Source organism: Panthera onca, chromosome E1 (assembly GCF_046562875.1).
Source record: "Panthera onca isolate mPanOnc1 chromosome E1, mPanOnc1 haplotype 2, whole genome shotgun sequence".
Taxonomy (NCBI): domain Eukaryota; kingdom Metazoa; phylum Chordata; class Mammalia; order Carnivora; family Felidae; genus Panthera; species Panthera onca.
This window is the reverse complement of record NC_138352.1, coordinates 59,463,247-59,485,026: the sequence shown is the minus strand read 5'-3', so window position 1 is coordinate 59,485,026 and position 21,780 is coordinate 59,463,247. Positions and strand designations below refer to the sequence as shown.

The following is a 21,780-nucleotide window of genomic DNA, read 5'->3' as shown; positions in this document are numbered from 1 at the left end:
TAAAGCATATCAGTGATCAAAATGTTTCTCCCTACAGTTACTCCTGCATTCTCAATCAGTTTCTTCCGCACATCATCTAAAGAAAATTTATGTGGTGTGATTACACTCTTTAATACCAGGATTTCTAAAACTAGGAAAAACACCATTTAAAACATCAGTGTTGGGGCGCCTGGGTGGCGCAGTCGGTTGGGCGTCCGACTTCAGCCAGGTCACGATCTCGCGGTCCGTGAGTTCGAGCCCCGCGTCAGGCTCTGGGCTGATGGCTCGGAGCCTGGAGCCTGTTTCCGATTCTGTGTCTCCCTCTCTCTCTGCCCCTCCCCCGTTCATGCTCTGTCTCTCTGTCCCAAAAATAAATAAAAAACGTTGAAAAAAAAAATTAAAAAAAAAAACAAAAAAAAAACAAAAAAAAAAACATCAGTGTTTCCAGTCAAGGATAGTTTAATTAAATTTCATCAGTACATTATATTATAGTTTAACTCATGCTAGAAATGTTAAAACCCAAGATCTTCTGAGTCACATAATACCAACATTTCATATTAATGAATAAATTACTTGGGTTTCATACAAAGATATTAAGTGATGAGAAACAGAAAAAGCCAAGCTTTCAAGAGCTCTTTTAAAAAAATACAGAAGCTAACTAATGAACACAACTACACAAAATATACACTAACCAATTGCAAACTAAACTAAAGATTAACCTTAAAAAAGTATATTTTAGAACTTCGTGATACCCTCATAAAATGCTCATAAGGGTATTATTACCTCATAGGGGTATTAAAACAATAGTCATTATTTTAGTTACTGTGCATCAAGTCTAAAAGATCCAGATAAAGGAAATGTTTTGTTTTTGATTCAATTTAAATACTTTAAAACTGGAAATATTTAATAATTGATAGTATAATTAAATTTTAAAGAATATACACAAATGATTTGAACAGGTTTTATATTCAGTAACTTGCATGGTTTTTACACTGGCACTTTTATCACTAATTTAGGAGAATCAGATGCATTTCCCTCCATATACGCAGGCACTAAGATTTCAAATTTATAAATATGGTAGTATTTTTAAATATTAAATTTTTACATGAATATTGGGTTCATCCTTGTTTTCCTTGGTTTCCTAGGTATTATCCAGTTTTGTAAGGAAAACAGTTATATCACAATCAAAACTTGTCTTGGTTACTAGACTGTAGCCATAATTGGGTTACAGTCACTTAGATTCATTATTTGGAATTATACTTACTAAGGCAGACCTAAATGAAACTTATCTTCTAGAACAATTTCACATTTGCATTTACCTGCACTGCAAATGGGCTTAAGCAATAGTTTAGCTGTTAGGAAATATTTAATTAACTTAAACTTGTTATCTGTGACTACTCAGAACTCCCTAGAGTAGTCAACTTTCTGAGTTCACCTTAACCTATGGTATCTGATCCATTCCAAATAGAAGATTTTTGAATAGAAGTTAAACTTCATTAAGGTACTAACTTTAAATCTGGAAGAAAATTAATGTACTGAAGTTTTCAAGTTTGACAAGTTCATTAAAATTTTTTAGCATGTCTTGATACATTTACTTATCAGCTTTTTACTCTTCTGCTGGCATTTCCTTAATGTTTGTTTGCTTCACCTCTCTGGTTCATTGGATTGCTATTATTTATGTTTTCATGGACTTTATCTTCACAGTTTACTGTATCTTGTAAAGCCTTTTCCACATCTGTTTGGCCAGCTGTACTGGCTGTTTTTGGCAAGGTCATCTGAAGTGCACACCACAGGGTAGTGCGTGCTTTCCGAGTAGCCACACACATCTCTTTAATTGCTGAAGCAAGGGCAAAAACATCTGTAAAGAAAACACTCAGTGTCAGTTCATATTACATACCTTTTATGTATCCTTTAACTCTTAAAAAGCCCAATGCTGTGCTATTAAATGATCAAACATTATTATTTTCATAAGAGATAGGTGGCTATTGACTGAGTTAACTATTTGACTTAATATCAAAAAGTGTTGATACTGTTTCTGACTTGTGTGACAATGACTATGCTTTGGGGAGAACACAGACTTTGAGAGTTGTAATTAAATGGGTAAAATTAACAAAACTGACCGAAGTACTTATGGAGTAAATTATGTGGGCATGATTTACCAATTTACCTTTAGCTAAGTGTAAATTTTGGAAATCCAACCTTTAAACTCAGAATCTGATTTTAACAACATTCAAATTATCTCACTGCCTTATCAACAGAATACGCATTAACACTTATACCTCTGTCATCTTGGCATCTAGGAACTCCTTGCCTTTGCCGATTTGAAGCATTAACAATTTCATCCTTTCTACGTGACTGTACAATGTGAATGGACTCCAAGTGTCTATCAAGAGCAGTAGAGATATTGGCATGAAGGGGAGATCTTCGAAGACGTTCCATTTTGCCTAGTAGAGTCACAACCTAAGGGAAACATTTTAAATTTTGGTAAGGCATGTAACCACATTGCTCTGTCTTTAAGAACAAATTTTCAATGAAGTAGAATAGAGATGAGAGCAGTAATATTCATCAAATAAATACTTGAATGCCTACTGTGTACTGACACCATGCTGGGAAAAATAAAGATGTTAAGGCAGTCTTTTGTACCTACTTGTTTCGGTAATCAGTTACTGGGAATAAACAGTTAAAAAATCAAACATTTAAACATTTCCATGTCACTGACAGGGTGTGTAAATTTAAGATCTAATACTGTTTTTGGCAAATAAGAGAACAGCCTGCAAATAAAACATTTTTAGGAGGTAGTGTAATCTAAAGGGAAAAACGTTGAGCTAAAAAGGGAGAAGTCCTAGACTGATTAATCCTGACTTTGGCAAGTCCTCTCTGGGCTTTCAATATCCTCCTTTTGAAAATCAGAAATATTCAGATCATACTAGTGGTAGTTTTAAGGAATCCCTAATCCAGTAGGATCAGTAAGGGGAGTACAATTCATAGTTGCATATACCTATATCTCAAATTCTAAACTTGAAAGGTGTATGGAAAGAGAACTTTTTCAATAATTAGGATTTGAACATCAAATAAATATAGTCATTGCCTTTGGGAACTAAATGATTTAAAATTCACAGAAGACCTTCTGTGTTCAGTGACTGGTGTTCAGTGACTGGGGAGAGGAGAAAAATATCTCTCAATGAAGAAACTAATGGCACCTGAATGAATGCCTCTAACCTCACGCTCATTTCAAGTTTCTGTGGAGTAATGCCACTTTGGGTCTATGGAGAAAACATAAGTACACAGTTATTAAATATTTTCCTCCCAATTACAGAACCCACCAGGATCTTTGAGGAGGAAACAAAACAACAAAAGAAAAAAAAGGAAAAATCGCATAGAAAAACTCCAGTGAGCTACTAATTACACATTTTTTTCTAACTATGTATTTTTAAAATAAGAATCATTTAAATAAATGGTAAGTGTAAAGAAATTTGCACAGGTGATTTTTAATAAAAAAAGTGGTTCTTTTCAGAATTGTATAAAACCTGCAAACCAGAAAATAGTACATGTAAAAATATTTTTGCCCTTTGTGATCATCGGTCTAATGTTGCTAAATATAAAAAAAAAATTTTTTAATGTTTATTTATTTTTGAGAGAGAGAGAGCATGAGCAGGGGAGGGGAGGGGCAGAGAAAAAGGAAGACCCAGGATCCAAAGCAGGTTCCAAGTTCTGAGCTTTCAGCACAGAGCCCGACACGGGGCTCGAACTCACGGACTATGAGATCATGACCTGAACCAAAGTCGGATGCTTAACCGAATGAGCCATGCAGGTGCCCCTGATGTTGCTAAATATAGATAAATTATTACAACAGCTATAAACATAACCTAAATTAATGTGAAGCATAAGCAAAGCTGAAAAAGTTTATTTAAAGTTTGCAATTCCTTGATTAATTGCCTAGAAATGCGTTGCTGAGAAAAAGGACTTTTAACTTGGAATGGTTTTTTTTTATTTAAAAAAAAAAATTTTTTTTTAATGTTTATCTATTTTTGAGACAGAGACAGAGCATGAAGAGGGGAGGGGCAGAAAGAGAGGGAGACACAGAATCTGAAACAGGCTCCAGGCTCTGAGCTGTCAGCACAGAGCCGGACACGGGGCTCGAACTCACGGACCGTGAGATCATGACCTGAGCCGAAGTCAGACACTTAACTGACCAAGCCACCCAGGCACGCCTAACTTGGAATGGTTTTAAGAAAAAGTAATAAAAGATTGAAGTTTTTATTAACATCTGGCTGTAACCCATGTTGGTATCTGACTATAATACTGATAAATCCATTGTAAGAATTTACAAATTTGATAAAAGAATTTCAACCGACCAACTGAAAGCTAGGTAAAAATCACTCTTTTCCATTGAAGTAATTCATATCTATATTTTAAAGACAGCAAAGTAGATGAAACTGATGTTCAATAAAACAGACTCTGCTATGTTGATTTTTCTGGTTCCTAAAATGGCTTTTATTCAATCATAGAAACAAGCTGTCTTCACTGTGTGCTTTTTCCCAGGAATTTGTTTTTGTTTTTGTTTTTTTTTAAGTAATGTCTATGCTCAGTGTGGGGCTCAAACCTATGACTTTCAGATCAAGAGTCAAATGCTCCTCCAACTAAGCCAGCCAGGCGCCCCTCCCAGGAATCTTTTATCATATTTGAAAAACAGTGTAAGTTTTTAAAAGAGGAAGGTCAAAAAAGAAAAACTTTACCCTACTGTATTAAATTCTAGAAAATTCTGAAATTTCAAAGGAGGTAATAGAAATAATCATTTGTTAAATTAGAAAATGACCTAACGTCAGGATTCTTTACATTTGAAGTGATATACTACTTTTCTAAAACAAAGCTATTTTATAAATTTATGCATACCTACATTCTTCAGTATTTTTTCAGTTTATCAGTATTTAATACATTGTTGGATACACTTAATGTTTGTTGAATAACTCAAGTGTGCAGGGTTAAGAAAACAGTAATTCCCTGTTAATGTCCCATTTTGTATAATGCAAATACAGCTTGCTCATCTAGCTAGAAAACAAATGGGGTTTTTTTTGTTTTGTTTTGTTTTGTTAGAGAAATGGGACTTTATAAATAATATTCAAAATTATTTTTGCTTTAAAATTCTGTTGAGAGTTAGCTGTATTGCTGATATAGATTTCTTAAAGAGAAACCATTTAAATTCCTAAACCTACTTTTTTTTAATGTTCATTTTTTTATTTGAGAGAGAGAGAGAGAGAGAGCAGAGAAAGGAGCAGAGAGAGAATCCCAAGCAGGCTCCATGCTGTCAGTGCAGAGCCTGATGCGTGGCTTGATCCCATGAACTGTGAGATCATGACCTAAGGGGAAATCAAGAGTTGAACCCTTAATCAACTGAGCCACCCAGGTGCACCTACTAAACCTACTTTTAAAAGGATTGAGGGGTGCCTGGGTGGCTCAGTTGATTAAGCGTCCAACTTCTGCTCAGGTCATGATCTCGCACTCCGTGAGTTCAAGCCCCGTGTGGGGCTCTGTGCTGACAGCTCAGAGCCTGGAGCCTGTTTTAGATTCTGTGTCTCCCTCTCTCTCTCTGACTTTCCCCCATTCATGCTATGTCTCTCTGTCTCAAAAATAAATAAACGTTAAAAAAATTTTTTAAAGGATTGAGGGGGTGCTATTTCTCCTTTCCTATTAATCATAGTTGTAGGACCAAGCATGGAAAAGATCATTATTTCAGAGAATTATGCATAAATGTGATTTAAAAATCATTCAGAACTCTGACTTGCTGAAATGTTTTAAAATTTTATCAAGCAATGAAATAATCCATCATTGGATGTTTTTACAGCTTACTCTGGCTTGTTCTCGAAGTTCGTTCACAATTAAGCAATCAACTCGAGATGGGTTGGAGGTCAGCCTTGGAATTGGAGTGTTGTTATTACTGGATACTTTTTTTCCTGGGTAATTCTTGGCCAGGGCCAATTCAGTCTGTAAAAAATTATATAATTTTTAGATGCTGAGTTTTCTAAATATGATTCAGTTATGAGTGACATTTCTCATAGGTCTAATAAATAAATTGAAAATGACTACTTTAAAATTGTTTCAGTATCAAACAGAACAAATGCAAACCACAACACCACTGTATTTTCTATATTTAATGCATATAAAATACCTGCAAGTCTCCCTGCACCTCATGTGGGACTTGAACTTATAAAACTCTGATATCAAGAGTCACATGCTCTTCCAACAAAGCCAGCCAGGAGCCCCAAAAGTAGTAAACTTTTGGCTCATTAAGGAAAAAGTCTACTTCACAGGCAAAAAACCCCCAACTTTATATAAATAACAATTTTTTAAGCCTCACATTTTTTTAGTTATGTCAGCTAATTCCTTATAGTCATGGACTTAAATACTGTACATTATGGAAGAATTCAGCTTAGAAATAAGGCCAAGTACTCTTGAACTACACTAACAAAATGAAGATAGGCAGAGAGAACATCCCAAGTTACTCCTAAATGGATAGATTTGTATTACCTTTTTTCTCTCCTTTTCTAATGCTCTCCATTGTTCATAGCACTCTTCTAGTCGAATATGAAGTTCACTGGCTGGTCCACTACGGGTTTTAATTGGTCTTTGAAATCCAAAAGTTGGCACGAAACCAGAAAACGAATTATCACCATACATCGTATCATTAAAATAAGGGTACAAATGGCTTAAGCCATCGTAAGAAAACATATCATAAGAATCCAACAGTGGAACAACTGAATGGCCAAATGGGTGAGTGGATCTTAGGGGAAACCCATTTGAACCAACTTGTTGAAAACTCTGATTATGCCTTAAATCTCCCATCATATAATTATTAGAAAAGCATGATGCCTGTGTGCGATTCACAAGGCTATTAATATTGTTGTCTCCACTTCCCTGTCTGTGGCTATTAAAATGACCCTGTGACTCCAACAGATCTTGATACGTATTTTGAGATAAGCCATCTAAGTGCTTTGGACCTTCCTCAGCATCATAATGTCCACTCTGAGACTTAGCTTGAAAATTATGTTTGTTTACATTTTCAATGATCCCATACTGCTGAGTTGCATAGTTACCACAAAATCCATTTGGCTGCTTTATTTTTTTATCAGTAACTGATTCAAAGAGATTTTCTTCTCCAGTCTTTGTCAGTCCTTCCATGTGATTGACAGATTGAATTCTTTCTGCACCATTGTAACTGAAATCAAAACTAGAAAATGCTGAAGGATTTTCTTGGCAATACTTCTGAAATAAACTGCTATTTGGGGTTAAATTTGTGGATGATAGTTGGGGGAAATCTGAAGAATGGTTAGAACCTTTAGAAGCTACACTTAAGTGACTATTTAATTTCATCAAGTTACCTTGATTTCGATAAGGAATAGGAGTGTTATTTTTTGTTTGGACATTCATCCAAGTTGGTCTGTTTAAGCTGATACCTCCTGAAGGTGTTGCTGAGTTTGATAATAAATTCACAGATTTAAAATACTCAGAATTTGAGGGGTCAGGTTTAGTAAACTGTTGTTTTTCTGCGACATTAGCAAAATCATTATTAGCTGGACAACCCGCATGAGGTTTTAGTACATATTCTGATTTTAAGCCAAAATCAGCAGTGAATGCTGCCTCATTTGCCAACTGTTTTTCTGTCAGATGTGGTGTGGTTTTTGGAAATGTGAAATTCTGCTGGTCAGCTATTGTCTCTTCCATTTTTTTCTGATTTGCTGGTTTAACCTGAAATAACTTTGTGTATGTGTCTGCTTCTACAGTTGGTATTTCAGGTGTGCCATTGGCTAATTTTTTACTATCCTGGACATTAAAATTTGAACACTTATTAAGCTTAACCTTATTAGGATGAACATATTCTGGGTATCTACAATAATCTGTGTTTTCGCTGTATCTATTAAATTGAGAAAGAAACATCTCTGCCCTTTTTTGCTGTAATGGTGCTTCAAGACCTTTAGCACATATTTTCTCTCTTCCATAAGAGTAAGTATCAATTCCTGATTCTTTCATGATGTCAGACAGACCAGTCTGTGATGTAAAACAGTTTTTGATAAATGGAAAATCTTGGAATGTTGTCTTAGCTGTATCATTTGTCTGGATATTGTAACAATTAGAATGATCACTTCGTGAGGGGTACATCCATTGTTCTTCAAGGTCTAACCCAGTAAATCCATGATAAAGTTCATCTATTTTTTGCTGTGGTGTTAGATTACTATTATGCAGGTATTGCTTTTCCACTGCTGACACAGATTCACCACTATAAAAAGCTTGCTGAGAGATGGCTGAATCTATTGGCCTTTTGGTTTCTGTTAAGAGGTCATGGTGATCTGCAAATCTGCTTGTGTTCACTGGCCAAACTGACTTTAAATTGGAGGAGCAGGTCCTAGAACAAGTAAATATATTTAATTACAACTCAGATTTTAAATGACTTTATTTTCTCAGTGGAGAAGGTAGAACAGGTTCTCAAAACATTTATATTGCCTCACTTCCCCATTATCTAATCCTTTCTAACCTTGCCTTATAAATTACCATTACATCCAAATAATTTTCTATCACTTGAAATGTGCCACATACTACATTAATATGCATTTTTATCTTGATATGTCTTCAGTATACTTTCCCAAGAGGCATCAACTGAGGCCTGAGGCTGGGGACTACATGGTCTTGCATGAATTGTTTATCTACGGTAAGCAGAAAACAAAATAAGTTTTTCCTTTAATTAGGTTATTATAGAATACAAAAATGTTGACCACATTTTTTTAAATGAAAAAGATGTACTTTGATAAAACTATTACTAAAATTAAAATATTTTAATTGGTTACATGTGTGCTGCATATTTCCCTATTTATGAAGTACCACATTTGGGTAATATGGCCTCCATCCCCGAAAAATCAATCAAAGTGTATTTAAAAAATTTTTACCATAAGAACAAAGTCCATACGTATTTCTGCATACCAGCAATGATAGTTTTATTCTTTAGGATAGATGTATAAAAGCTCTTTGGAATTTGTACTCTTTAAGCCAAACTTTAGAACTCAAAGGAAATAGCTCTGAATTATGCAAGAATAACTTTCCAAAGGAAAGTTCTTAATAGCAAATTAAAGTCTGAAACTTCCAATTGTATGGCAAGTACCTCAGCAAAGTCAAGGCTGCTAGAAACAAATATTTGAATTAAGATGTCTATTATCAGATGATCCCCTATTAAGTAAAAATAAAAGCTAATAAATACAGTAATCTAGTATGTGTGAATTTAAAAGCTTACTATATACCATGTAGCTTATATAATATACTAACCCCTCAGCAAAATATGGCTGTGACTTGTCTTGTTCTTCCAAAATGTTAGACACAAGTCCATATAAGTCTGTTTCACTGCCATAGTCATTTCTTTCCGTTTGAATCCTAAAAATAAATGAATATCACATGTAAATTATTTTCCTCATACTGAAATTCAATATATTGATTTCTATTTCCAGACTTCTTATACTATTATTTTCCTATAAAATATCTGGATTGAATTTATCCCATCATTTCAAATAAAGAGGCAACAATATTTTCCACTTTAGGAGAGCCTAGGTGGCTCAGTCAGTTGAGCGTCTGACTCTTGATTTCTGCTTGGGTTATGATCTTACAGTGGGTTTGGGCCCCGTGTTGGACTATGTGCTGGTGGTATGGAGCATGCTTGTGATTCTCTCTCTCTCCTTTCTCTCTCTGCACCTCCCACTCTTTTTTTTTTTTTTAAAGAATATTTTCCACTTTAGCATAGTGCCTATGGTACATGTTTCTCCATTTCAAATCCTATGTCTAGTTTGCAATGTATGCTTAACTCTTGTTTCTCCCAAACACATGCTATTCATTTTAAGTTCCAAGATATAAATCTCTGACTTACGATGTTTTAGACACACTTGGCACCACCGCTGCTTCTAAAAGCATATCTGGTCCCATTATACGTTATTCCGTCAACACTTGCTCAGTTTTTTCATTTGTGATTTGGAAACCATACGAATCTGCTACTCTATTTTTGTGACTCTTTAGACCAAATGTTGGATTTAAAAAGTGAAATGTGATATGGTCATCCTAGATACCACAGCAATATTACAGTTGTCACTTAAATCTAACAGATTTGTTGGCTATCCCTAAATCCTTACTACAGTAACTGGAGCTCTATGTATCTGAAATCCCACCTTGTGACTAATGCTGTCTAAATAATACAAAATGTAAAAACCACAAGGAGATGGAAAATTGGTGCCTATCTATTAATGTCCCGTCTATTTAATGTCCTATCTGTTTCAACTAATCTGTTCCTAGAAGTAATATGTTGCTTTAAGTTATAGCTTCTTATTTTCTCGTACTTTATTTCTAACATTTCATAGTGTTAGGACATCTTAGAAATAAAAATACCTTTATATTTGCATAATACTCAAATAGTTCATTGATCTTCATAACATAAGATGGGCAGGTATTAGTAATCATTCAGCTATTGAAGAACTATCATTTGAGATCTTAAGAAACTTGTATTTTATAAGTGTATGTGATTTGTTATACTGTACACCTGCTGAACAAATGGTCTGCCTACAAGTCTAATGCTTTTTCTGCTATATCGTGTTATTTCAAAAAGATTGGATAAGTTTTTTGATATAATAATATATTAGTATATCTCTAAAATAATTCAATGTAATATATACTAAACTACTAATACTTGTTATTGGGAACTGTTAAGGGTTAAGGTGAATTTCCACTTTCTTTTATGATTTCTGTAAAGTCTGAATTTTTTCAATGAACATATATCAACTGAAAAAATATTTTTGTAGAATTATATATTATATAGTCTTTCTAATAAGATCACTATTATACAGAACTCACCAAAATTTTCAAAATTTTAACTTTTTTGAAGGTAATGTCTATACCCAACATGAGGCTCAAACTCATGACCCCAAGATCAAGAGTCACATGCTCCACTGACTGAGCCAGCCAGACACCCCAATTTTAACATTTTAAAAACATTTTTTAATTAATAAGATTTTTAAGGAGGGTGCCCGGCAGGCTCAGTTGGTACAGCATATGACTCTTGATCTCGGGGTCATGAGTTTGAGCCCCACGTTGGGTATAGAGTTTAAAAAGAAGCTTAAAAAAAAAAAGAACATATAAGATTTTAAAAATAATTATTGTCCAATTAAACTAAAGCTGCATCAGCCTCTATCAACTGCTCCCTTATACATAATTAAAATAAAGGTAGATGTTACTCCTTTAGACTTCTCTTTCCAACAGGCTCCCATAATATACTATACTTCTTTTTAAACCTCACTATACTTGTGCCCAGCAAGTCGTCACTGTCGTCGTTGTCATCATCATCATCATCTTTATTGTAAGAGCTATAAAGTTGGAGATAATATTTGCCGTGTTAATTGTAATATCCCTAGTATGAGAGATCTGGCAGAGTTAGGCCTCTAATATTAATGGAATTAAAAAATAACTAGAGGGGCGCCTGGGTGGCTCAGTCGGTTAAGCGGCCGACTTCGGCTCAGGTCATGATCTCGTGGTCTGTGGGTTCGAGCCCCGCGTCGGGCTCTGTGCTGACAGCTCAGAGCCTGGAGCCTGTTTCAGATTCTGTGTCTCCCTCTCTCTGCCCCTCCCCTGTTCATGCTCTGTCTCTCCCTGTCTCAAAAATAAATAAAACATTAAAAAAATTTTTTTTAAATAACTAGAAGGATCTGGGTGGCACAGTCGGTTGGGCGTCATGCTCTTGATTTCATCTCAGGTTATGATGTTGCAGTTTGTGAGATCAAGGCCCTCACTGGGCTCCATGCTGACAACATGGAGCCTGCTTGGGATTCTCTCTCCCTCTCTCTCTGCCCCTTCCCTGCTCGCTCCTTCTCTCTCTCTCTCAAAAATCAATCAATCAATCAATCAATCTTACGTTTGATAAAATCCTGCTTGCTCTACACTTGTGAAGGAAATAATTACTGAAAATTTAGATTAAATTGGATGAAAAATAGATCTAAAAATTACCCATGTATATAAGTCATCTTTAGAAAGAGGAACTTAAGATTTACTCACTAAGAACTAAGATTTACTCACTAAGGAACTTAAGATTTGCCTCTAATGAATAAACAAAAAGTAATGAGCTAAAAATTACAACACAGAACTGCCCAGTGTAGGGTTTCTAAAAGTTTGATAAACATAATATTGTAATGCCATAACATTAAAATGCTGATGTAAGGAATAAAGAGCTAATACAACTGGGTTCCCATGTAATCAAACTTTAAAAGTTTTCATTTAGCCTGAAAAATATGATTTATTAATTTACCTGTTCTTTACATTGATCTGAGAATTAGAAGGCTGTTTAGTATCATCTCCATAAGTAGACCATGGTGCATAGAAAAGTGAAGAATCTATAGAACTTGAATATTCTGCTGATGAAGAAAGTGGAGTATAGGTCTGCCTTAGGTCAACACTGTCTTCACTCTGAAAATTTAAAGACATGTTTGCACATCAAACACATCAAAATTACACAGAATATTAGTGAAATAATGAGATACGAGAGGAAATAACACATGTGTAGGAGTTGGGAGACTTAAAATCTAGACTAAGCCACTTAAACTTACTTTCTACTAGGGGTTCATGAATGTTATCTGTAAATGGCCACAATAAATATTTTAGGGTTTGCTGGCTGGTGAGGTCTCTGTCAAAACTTCTCAACTCTGCTGTTCTAGCACCAAAGCAAACCATAGACAATATGTAAAGGGCATAGCTATGTTCCAATAAAATTTTGTTTACAAAATAGGCACTCAGCAGATTTGATCAGTATTTGTTGCTTATCCCTGGTATGAAATACCCACAATTACTGCACTTATAATTTTTTTTAACAGATGAGTGTTATGTAGACACTAGCAGTGTTATTTTCAAGAAATCATTTACAAAATTCAGTCTTAATGCCCCTAATCTGTGGGGGAAAAAAGGTGAATGTACATTTATTCATATGGAATTTGCAAAGAAATTCTACATAACATTATATTCAGTCAACCTTGTGACAAGAGTACTGTGCTATAAAAACAAGGAAACTGAGGCTACAAGTTATTGAGCTGATAGGTGACAAAACTAAACCCAAACTCAAGGCCTTCTTACTCCTACTGTAGGAACTTTTAAAGAATATCTTTTAATTTTCAGCCTAGTTTCTATTTCTAAGAGATATTATAAAAATGATGATATATAAAATTTTATGTCTTCAGAAATTTAAAAGCTATTACTACAATTAGAAGAAAAACACAAGCTCATTTTTCTTTTTCTTCTTTCTTCACTCAGATCGAAGTATCAACACTCACTAGGTGTCATTTTTCTTTTTTTGTGAATGGTTCTATAATTTGAGTAAGTAAGGTAAAAGTTTGAGTTTTAAGATTTTATTCACTTAAAATACTGCCTCTTAGGGCATCTGAGTGGCTCAGCTGGTTAAACGTCTGACTCTGGATTTTGGCTCAGGTCATGATCTCACAATTGTGGGATCAAGGCCCATGATGGGCTCTGCCCTGAGCTTGGAGCCTAGTTAAGATTCTCTCTCTTTCCCTCTGCCCCTCTCCCTTGCTCACATGAATGCTCTCTCTCTCTCAAAAATAAGCAAATAAACAAATAAAATACTGCCTCTTTTCAAGAGGGATTGATATGCAGTGAAAATAATTTTAAATACTTAAAATAGAATGAATTTAAATAATAAAGATTAAACTTATTTAGATGTATTTTATTCTGAAAATGCTTCTTTAAAGAGGTCTGAAAGTATACATTCACATATTTTAACTCTCCAAATGAAATCTGAGATGTAATAACTATAAATATCTAGACACAGTAGAAATAGTATTTTCTTATACAGAGGAAATATAACCCTAGATAAAAATATTTTCTAATTGCTTTTACAAAATTTACATAGAGAAGACATATTAGATCAAAGTATTCTTAAATTTTTGTTCTTCATAGACATAATTGAAATACAACTCTTTAAACACTAAGTTTCTGGGGCACCTGGGTGGCTCAGTTGGTTAAGCGTCTGACTTTGGCTCGGGTCATGATCTCACGGTTAGTGAGTTCGGGCCCCACGTTGGGCTCTGTGCTGACAGCTTGGAGCCTGGAACCTGCTTTGGATTCTGTGTCTCCCTCTCTCTCTCTGCCCCTCCCCTGCTCACGCTGTTGCTGTCTCTCCCTATCTCTCTCTCTCAAAAATAAATAAACATTAAAAAAAAAATTTAAACACTATACCAACAAAATATTTACTATACCAATAAAATATGAAAATTAGTATCTTCCAATCACCAATCTTTAAAAATGTCAAATACTTTACAACCATTTGTTTAAATTGCGGTTATGACTGCTATTTGAAAACTACATGTTATAACTGTCTTGTATATACATATATATACATATAATGCTGACTATTCTGAAGCTGGGGAAACTGAGGAACCGAAATAATTTTGCTGTGTCACTAAAAACTACTTTCCAGAATTTCTTAGCTAGCAATAACTTTTGCAAAGGCTTTTATCTTTGGAATCATTCATAATTTTATTCCTTTAGTTCTGAAATTTTTATCATAGACCCACTTTAACTCTCTTTTAGGTGTGAAACATCCAAAGTGACATAAGTAATTGTTCATCTTTTTGAGATAGTGACTTAAAAGAAGTATTTTCAGATTATGTAATATCAAAAATATCAAACAAGATACACAGTATTTGAAACTAAATGCATTTTAGGAGTATTCTTTCAAGTTTGTTTCACATTTTAAAGTAAGATTTGAGTATTAGCAATAAATCCGTTTATAAGATTGATTTCAATTTCGTATTCTAGGATAAAACAAACAGTTAAAATAAAACATAATTATATTTTAACTATCTGGGAATTAAATTAAAACACTTATGGGAATGTTTTAAACATTTATGGGAATTAAATTCCCAAATGCTTGGGTTTGGCATAATAATCAGTTTAGATAACTGCAAAATGTATCACTTATATACCCTGAATATACTTGATTGAAATTAAATTCACGTAAATTTTAGTAGCTGTGAAAACAATATGGAGAGCAGTGGAATGCTGGTCTTGGCAGGAAAAAGACCTAGGGTCCACTTAGGCTTTGTCACTTAAGACATGAATCAAGCTGAGCCTCAGCTTCTCAGTCTGTATAGCAGGTGTAATATACAAAGTTGTAGGATTAAATAAAATTATTTATTTTGGGCTATTGTTATAATTCAAAGTATAACAATATCAACACTGATGTCCTGGATAAATAATTTCAAATGAAAATGACTTACACTACCCAAAGCCTGGTTTAATATGATTAATAAAACTAAATGTTTTAGATGCAGTAAAAGGTAGCATGTAATCCAAGACCCTGTTAAAGCCAGAAAGCGAAGCAGTAAAGAAAAACTTCACCTTCAAATTAACAAAGGCATGTTTGTGCCGACTTGCACTAAATGTTGCAGCAACAACTATTTTACGGTCTTACTAAGTATGGATTTTCTTACATTTCTGAGGACAAAATGAAAGCAAGAATAATGTAAGATCTTGTTTTCAAAGCAAAGTATGGAACTGCGCAGACTCTGTACTGAAATTATTACCGGCTTTTAAACAGAAAGAAAGAATGTTCTTGGCTTTCTGGTCCTAAACTTGGGAGCAATTTCAACACCTTATATGAATGGGCTCCGGGAAACGAGTTTGATTTAGGGAAGAAAAAAAAAAATCCTCTAACAAAGGATGGACCTGCGATTTGTAGCAATCATAGAAGGACGTGGAGCCGGTCAGCATCACGCTGTTGAACACGTCCGTTAGCCTGCTGCTGGGGTCGGCACCGAGGTTCCAGCAGCGATTCGCGCTTCCACGGAACGCTACCTTGGGCTGCACGAAACGGACAGGGAGGAAGCGGGAGAGGCATCACGCAGCGCAAAGGCAGGACCGAAACGACGGACGGCTGGGGCACCGCCGTTGTTCTCGCCACTCCACTCGGAATCCGCTCTGAGGACACCGATCCCGATCCCGGGGCCGGCGCCTCTGTCCCCGGGCTTCCCTCTCTGCCTTCGGGCCGCCTGCGGGCCGACCGCAAAGGCGCGGCCCCCGACGGCCGTGACAGGCCCACGCCGCCGGCCATCGCCTCAGCGCCGCCGCCGCCCGACGCGGAGGACATGGCCGTAGCCCCGGTGTCGCGGCCACCGCGGCCCGGCCCGCCCGTCCTATCAGCCCGCGTCGCGCCCCCCAACCCGAGCCCGGCCCCGACCGAAGCGCCCCCCGCCCGCACCGGCGCCTCGACCGGCCGGGGCGTCCCGTCGGGGATCCTCCCCGACGACCTGCACTCTCCAGCGCGGCCGCGGACTCTTCAGAGAACCGCGTCTGGGAACGCTCCCGCTCTCCGCCTCTCCTCACCGTAGCCATCCTCCAAGCTCGACCGCCCCCGGACCCTGACCGTCCCCACCGTTTACCTCAAGTCCCTCCCTCAGGCCTGGGGGGCTAGAGGGCGGGCAGGTGACTCCGCCTCTCACATCCATGGAGCCCCCCAGCCCCTCCTGGACTAGGTACAGCTCCTGGGGTACGGGGGTGAGGGGGGGGCGTCGAAGCCCGGCTCCCTCAGCCCGCACCCCGCCGCTGCTGCCGCTGTCGCTGCCGCCCCGGGCGCTGCCTGGAGCCAGTCTGTGGGTGAGGGGACCCGAGTGGGGAGGGAGGGGCGGGGGGAGAGGCCGTTACATTGCCTACCCCTGCTCGAGACCCGGCACGCGACCCTGCAAAGGGCCCGCCCCGCCCCCTCCCTCCTAGGAGGCCCGCCCCTCGCTTCGCACCCCCTCATTGGCCCGCTGCCCAGCCAATAGGCAACCGCCTCCAGGGCCTGTTACCCCCTCCGCCCCCCCCACTCAGACAAAGCCTAGAAGGGGCCGTTAACTGACCTCGCTCTCCCGCAGCTTCTGAATCTTTCCCGCTCAAAGTAAACCTGTTCGGGATTGGCTCTGATTGGCAAGCAACAGCTCTATGATTGGCTAATAGGGCAGCGGAGGGGCGGGGCGTGGAAGGTAAGGAAAGACAGCAGGCCTACCCCGTGGGAGAAGCGGTGGAGGTGGTCGGAAGATTTGAGAAGTCGCCCAGCAACTGGCTGATAATCTAAACCTATCGCTGCGCACCTTGTGCCAACATTTCATTTTTGGCCCTTGGGCCCTTCCCTAACTCCCAGAGTCCTTTGGAACAGCCAAGAGAATAATAGACGTGCCCGTTTACAGAAGGTGAGGAACCCGTATGGAGTTGGGTGTTGTTGGGACACCCCCTTCCCGAGGCAGAGCTGCCCTCTGTTCTAGGACCCAGGCTACAATCGGGGTGAAGGCGTTTTGGTCTTAACGTAACTCCTGAACATATTTCACTCTGACCTGCGCCAGACAGGCCATTTACGTGGGCAGTCTCATTTGGAGATATGATAGTCTCAGAGAAATGCTGAATGTTGTGTGCGTTGAAATATGGAAGATGAGAAACCTAGAGGCTGCGAAAACCTTTAAGGTGTTTATATTTAAAATCAAAACCTGAGAAGCGCTCAATAAGGTGAAAGATGTTCTTTTAATTCAGGAACAAACGGAAATAGTACAGGGGGATAAGTTTTATTGGCGCATATTGTCCCAATAGTTATTTTGGATCTCTACCCAGCTTTGGTTTAAGAAAGCAGACCAGGAGAGCTGCCTGGGTGTCCATTGAGAGTCGGACTCCATTTCCGCTCAGGTCATGATCCCAGGGTGGCCCTGGGATCCAGCCCCCAAGAGGGTTCTGTGCTGAGCATGGAGCCTGCTTAAGAATCCCTCTTTCCCTCTGCCCCCCTCCCCCATTTGTGCATTCTCTCTCTCTCTCCCTAAAATATAATAAACATTGTGTGTGTGTGTGTGTGTATTCTTGTTTTACTTATTTTGAGATAGAGTGTGTGAGTTGGGAGAGGCAGAGAGAGGAGGAGGGAGAGAGAATCCTGCACTATTAGTGCAGAGCTGGATGTGAGGCTTGAGCCCACAAACCGTGACATCATGACTTTTTTTTTTTTAACGTTTATTTATTTTTGAGACCGAGAGAGACAGAGCATGAACAGGGGAGGGGCAGAGAGAGAGAGAGGGAGACACAGAATCTGAAACAGGCTCCAGGCTCTGAGCTATCAGCACAGAGCCCGACGCGGGGCTCGAACCCACAGATCGCCAGATCATGACCTGAGCCGAAGTCGGACGCTTAACCGACAGAGCCACCCAGGTGCCCCATCGTGACATCATGACTTGAGCTGAAGTCCACCGCTTCATCAACTGAGCCACCTAGGCATCCCTAATAAAAAAAAATAGAAAGAAAGAAAGAAAGAAAGAAAGAAAGAAAGAAAGAAAGAAAGAAAGAAAAGAGAAAGAAAGAAAAAGAAAAGCAAGCAAGCTGATCAGGCTGTACCAATTAAATTTCTTTCCGCACTTCACCCTTAAAGTGGCTGATGTGCAGCTCATTCTCCCCTTTCATTGACAGCATTCTGTACCCCTCTCCCTCCCCCATTGTACCCAAAAGAATTTTGAACAAGTACGAAACCTCTTATGTATCTTCATTATTGTAGTAAGATATACATAAAATTTACCATTGTAATCATTTTCTAGTGGACAATTCAGTGGCGTTAAGTACATTCCTAGTGTGCAGCCATCACTGCTATCCATTTCCAGATAATTCTCACTATCTCAAACAGAAACTCTGCACTCGATAAACAATAACTCCCCATTTCCTCTCCCGTCAACCCCTGATAACCTCAATTCTAATTTCTGTCACTTGGATTTTGCCTCTTCTAGGTACCTCACCTAGGTGGAATCATACAATATTTGTCCCTTTGTGACTCTTATTCATTAGCAAATGTCAAGGTTCATCAGTGTTGTTGCATGTGTGAGAACTTCATTCTTTTTTATAGCTGAGTAATATTCCACTGTACCTGTATACCACATGTTGTTCATCCATTTATCAGTTAATGGATACTTGGGATTCTTCTCTTTTTCACTATTGTGAATAATGCCGCTATGAACATTAGTGTATAAGTATCTGATTTCTTGTTTTTTAAATTCTTTTGGGTATTGGGGTGCCTGGGTGGCTCAGTCCATTGAGCATGTGACTCTTGATTTCGGCTCAAGTCATGATCCCCAGTTAGTGAGATCGAGCCCACGTTGGGCTCTGTGCTGCCAGCTCGGAGCGCGCTTGGGGTCCTCTCTCTCCCTCTCTCTCTGCCCCTCCGCCACTCATGCTCCCTCTCTCTGTCTCTCTCAAAAATAAATAAATAAACATTAAAAAAAAAACCCAAAGGTTATAGGAAAATTTAACATTCCGTTTAACACAAGTGAATACATTATTAAAAGAACACTTTGGTTATGAAGCAGGGCAAGTATTTAGTATGTAAGTAGTACTTTATTTCAGCTCTTGTATTTCTTTTTTAGAAGGTCTCATTCTTTCTTAAAAAAATTTTTTCAATGTTTATTTTTGAGAGAGAGAGAGAGACAGGGCATGAGTGGGGGAGGAGCAGAGAGAGAGGGAGGCGCAGAATCTGAAACAGGCTCCAGGCTCTGAGCTGTCAGCACAGAGCTCGATAAGGGGCTCGAACTCACCAGCCGTAAGATCATGACCTCAGCCGAATTTGGACACTTAACCGACTAAGCCACACAGGCACCTCTAGAAGGTCTCATTCTTCATGTATGTGTTGGGGGGGGTTGGATTTCACAATCATACCCAAAGATATATACAAACCTCAGATTAAAATGAGGACTTAGAAATACGTACATAATTGGGGCGCCTGGGTGGCGCAGTCGGTTAAGCGTCCGACTTCAGCCAGGTCATGATCTCGCGGTCCGTGAGTTCGAGCCCCGCGTCAGGATCTGGGCTGATGGCTCGGAGCCTGGAGCCTGTTTCCGATTCTGTGTCTCCCTCTCTCTCTGCCCCTCCCCCGTTCGTGCTCTGTCTCTCTCTGTCCCAAAAATAAAATAAAAAACGTTGAAAAAAAAATTAAAAAAAAAAAAAGAAATACCTACATAATTGTTTTATGTATTCTCTGCCTTCATCTGAATTTAGTTTTTTGGGGGAATGGTGACCTTCTTTCTCCATTTATTGAATGTTCCTATATAGGAGCAACCATAAAAGAATTTTATGTCATAAAATTGATTACATTTTGATAACCTTGGTCCATCTCAGAATGATGGTGCCCTCAAGTAAACTCCTTTTTTTCCTTGTTATTTTGGGATATTTAAGTGAATCTGAACTTATGATTGGATTTTTAAAAGATATTTAAGAACATTCTTTGATACAACTGGAAACGTTTTAAACCTATTCCATCCTTAAAAATTAGTGCAGAATGCACACTTCATCAAAATATACAAGGTTGGGTGTTTTTGTTTTATAACTGGAAGACAATGTACAATGTGGTACTCTTCAGTTACATTAGTGAAGCCCTTTTTATACTTTTACACATACTTAAACATTTTGTTTTGTAACAAAAATAATCAGTTTCATTGAAAAAAGTCAGTCTGCCCCCTAGAAATGTTTTGAGTGATAAAATAAATAGGATTTCATTATTCTCCCAACTAAAACTTCAAGTTCAAATAAAATACATATTTTTGAAAGTTCAAGGTGTATCAGGGGCACAGTCTCAATGCCAAAGAGAGAACTCTGAATTAATTCTTCATAGAAAGCAATCATATAATTCCAAGTCAGTATATAATTAATTATATATCACTGCAGGATTATTATTTATGCTCACATCTGTATTAAATGAATTGCTTTTCCAGTTTCCTAGTGGACTAGTGGTCCAGTGACTTAAATGGACTGCAAATCTACCTCAGTTCAAACCATGCAATTCTTTATAGGCTTCTCTGACTTGAGGGGTTAAATTATCTTAATTATACCTTTGAAAATTAACTGGGCTTCCATATGTGGTTTCTCAACCTCAACAGGTTGTGGGAAGAGTAAAAATGTATTAAGGAAACTTCACTCAAAACTGGAGTTGGGAAAACATGAAGGGCAAGCTTTCACACATGTACAACCATTCCTCCCAGCTTGCCTAGTCCAGCAGGAAGGAAGATTTTCTCTCAGCCCAACAACAAGAAGCTACCCTCACCTGCAGCCAATGAGAGGCTGTCACCACTTCCAACTCTCATTTTCCTCCAATGAACTTTTGTTCAAAGCATCCCTCCCAACTTCCTCCTTAGCTCTATGAAGGACCCCTCTCACTTTGTTCTCAGGACTTGCTTGTGGTTTGCCAGAGTTTGCTTGTCCTGAATTGCAATTTTCCTGCTATTCCTGAAAAAAACTCTTTTGTTGGCTGAATGGCTTACCTTTTTCTTTTAAAAAGGATGACAGAAGCCTTACAAAAGGCTCCTTATCAGAGCTATTTGAAGCTACTCCCTTTTTTAATTACTCAAATTAGGGTTTTTCTGTTTCTCTAGCATTATATTTATAGCTTCTTCATATATATATATATATATATATATATATATATATATATATATATTGAACTAGAGTTTTCACTATAAAATGAAAAGTTCTGAATATCTGTCTCACTGCCCTCCAGAACTGAGTTTCTATTTCTCAGTGTTTGATTGGAACCAGACATTAGAAGAGGTTCATAGAAGAGTGCCACCAGAAAAAGACATCTTTTAAAGCTGTCTTTATAAATTTCCTTTAGGCCTTTAAATTTCTCCTGAATTTGAGGGATCCCCAGACCATATAAGGGTCTTCTGACACAATGAACCAGAAAACAGATCCTTAAAAAAATTAAGATCCGGAGTTTTAATTTAGGCTACAGAA

The 21,780-nt window shown here is 37.9% G+C and overlaps 1 protein-coding gene and 1 long non-coding RNA gene across 3 annotated transcripts in view; one reads left to right on the top strand and one right to left on the bottom strand.

Moving 5' to 3' along the window:
• Window positions 1-401: 401 nt before the first annotated feature.
• MEIOC (meiosis specific with coiled-coil domain) lies at window positions 402-16,672 on the bottom strand. Of its 2 annotated transcripts, none has more exons than XM_060645885.3 (8): window positions 16,440-16,672; window positions 15,727-15,861; window positions 12,299-12,456; window positions 9,289-9,393; window positions 6,505-8,377; window positions 5,827-5,961; window positions 2,259-2,439; window positions 402-1,837 (listed from the first exon to the last, which is right to left on the bottom strand). In XM_060645885.3, the coding sequence occupies exons 1-8, from the start codon at window positions 16,503-16,505 to the stop codon at window positions 1,608-1,610; spliced, it is 2,883 nt and encodes a 960-aa protein (XP_060501868.3). In that variant the 5' UTR covers window positions 16,506-16,672; the 3' UTR covers window positions 402-1,607. The 2 variants fall into 2 exon arrangements, with proteins under 2 accessions (XP_060501868.3, XP_078293192.2); XM_078437066.2 differs by having other exon boundaries at window positions 16,500-16,672.
• A 249-nt stretch (window positions 16,673-16,921) lies between these two features.
• The window catches only part of LOC132687549 (uncharacterized), a 50,514-nt gene continuing 45,655 nt past the window's right edge, over window positions 16,922-21,780 (top strand). The window contains exon 1 of the long non-coding RNA XR_009614180.3: window positions 16,922-17,228. This is a non-coding gene — a long non-coding RNA (uncharacterized LOC132687549). The remainder of the gene's footprint in view (window positions 17,229-21,780) is intronic.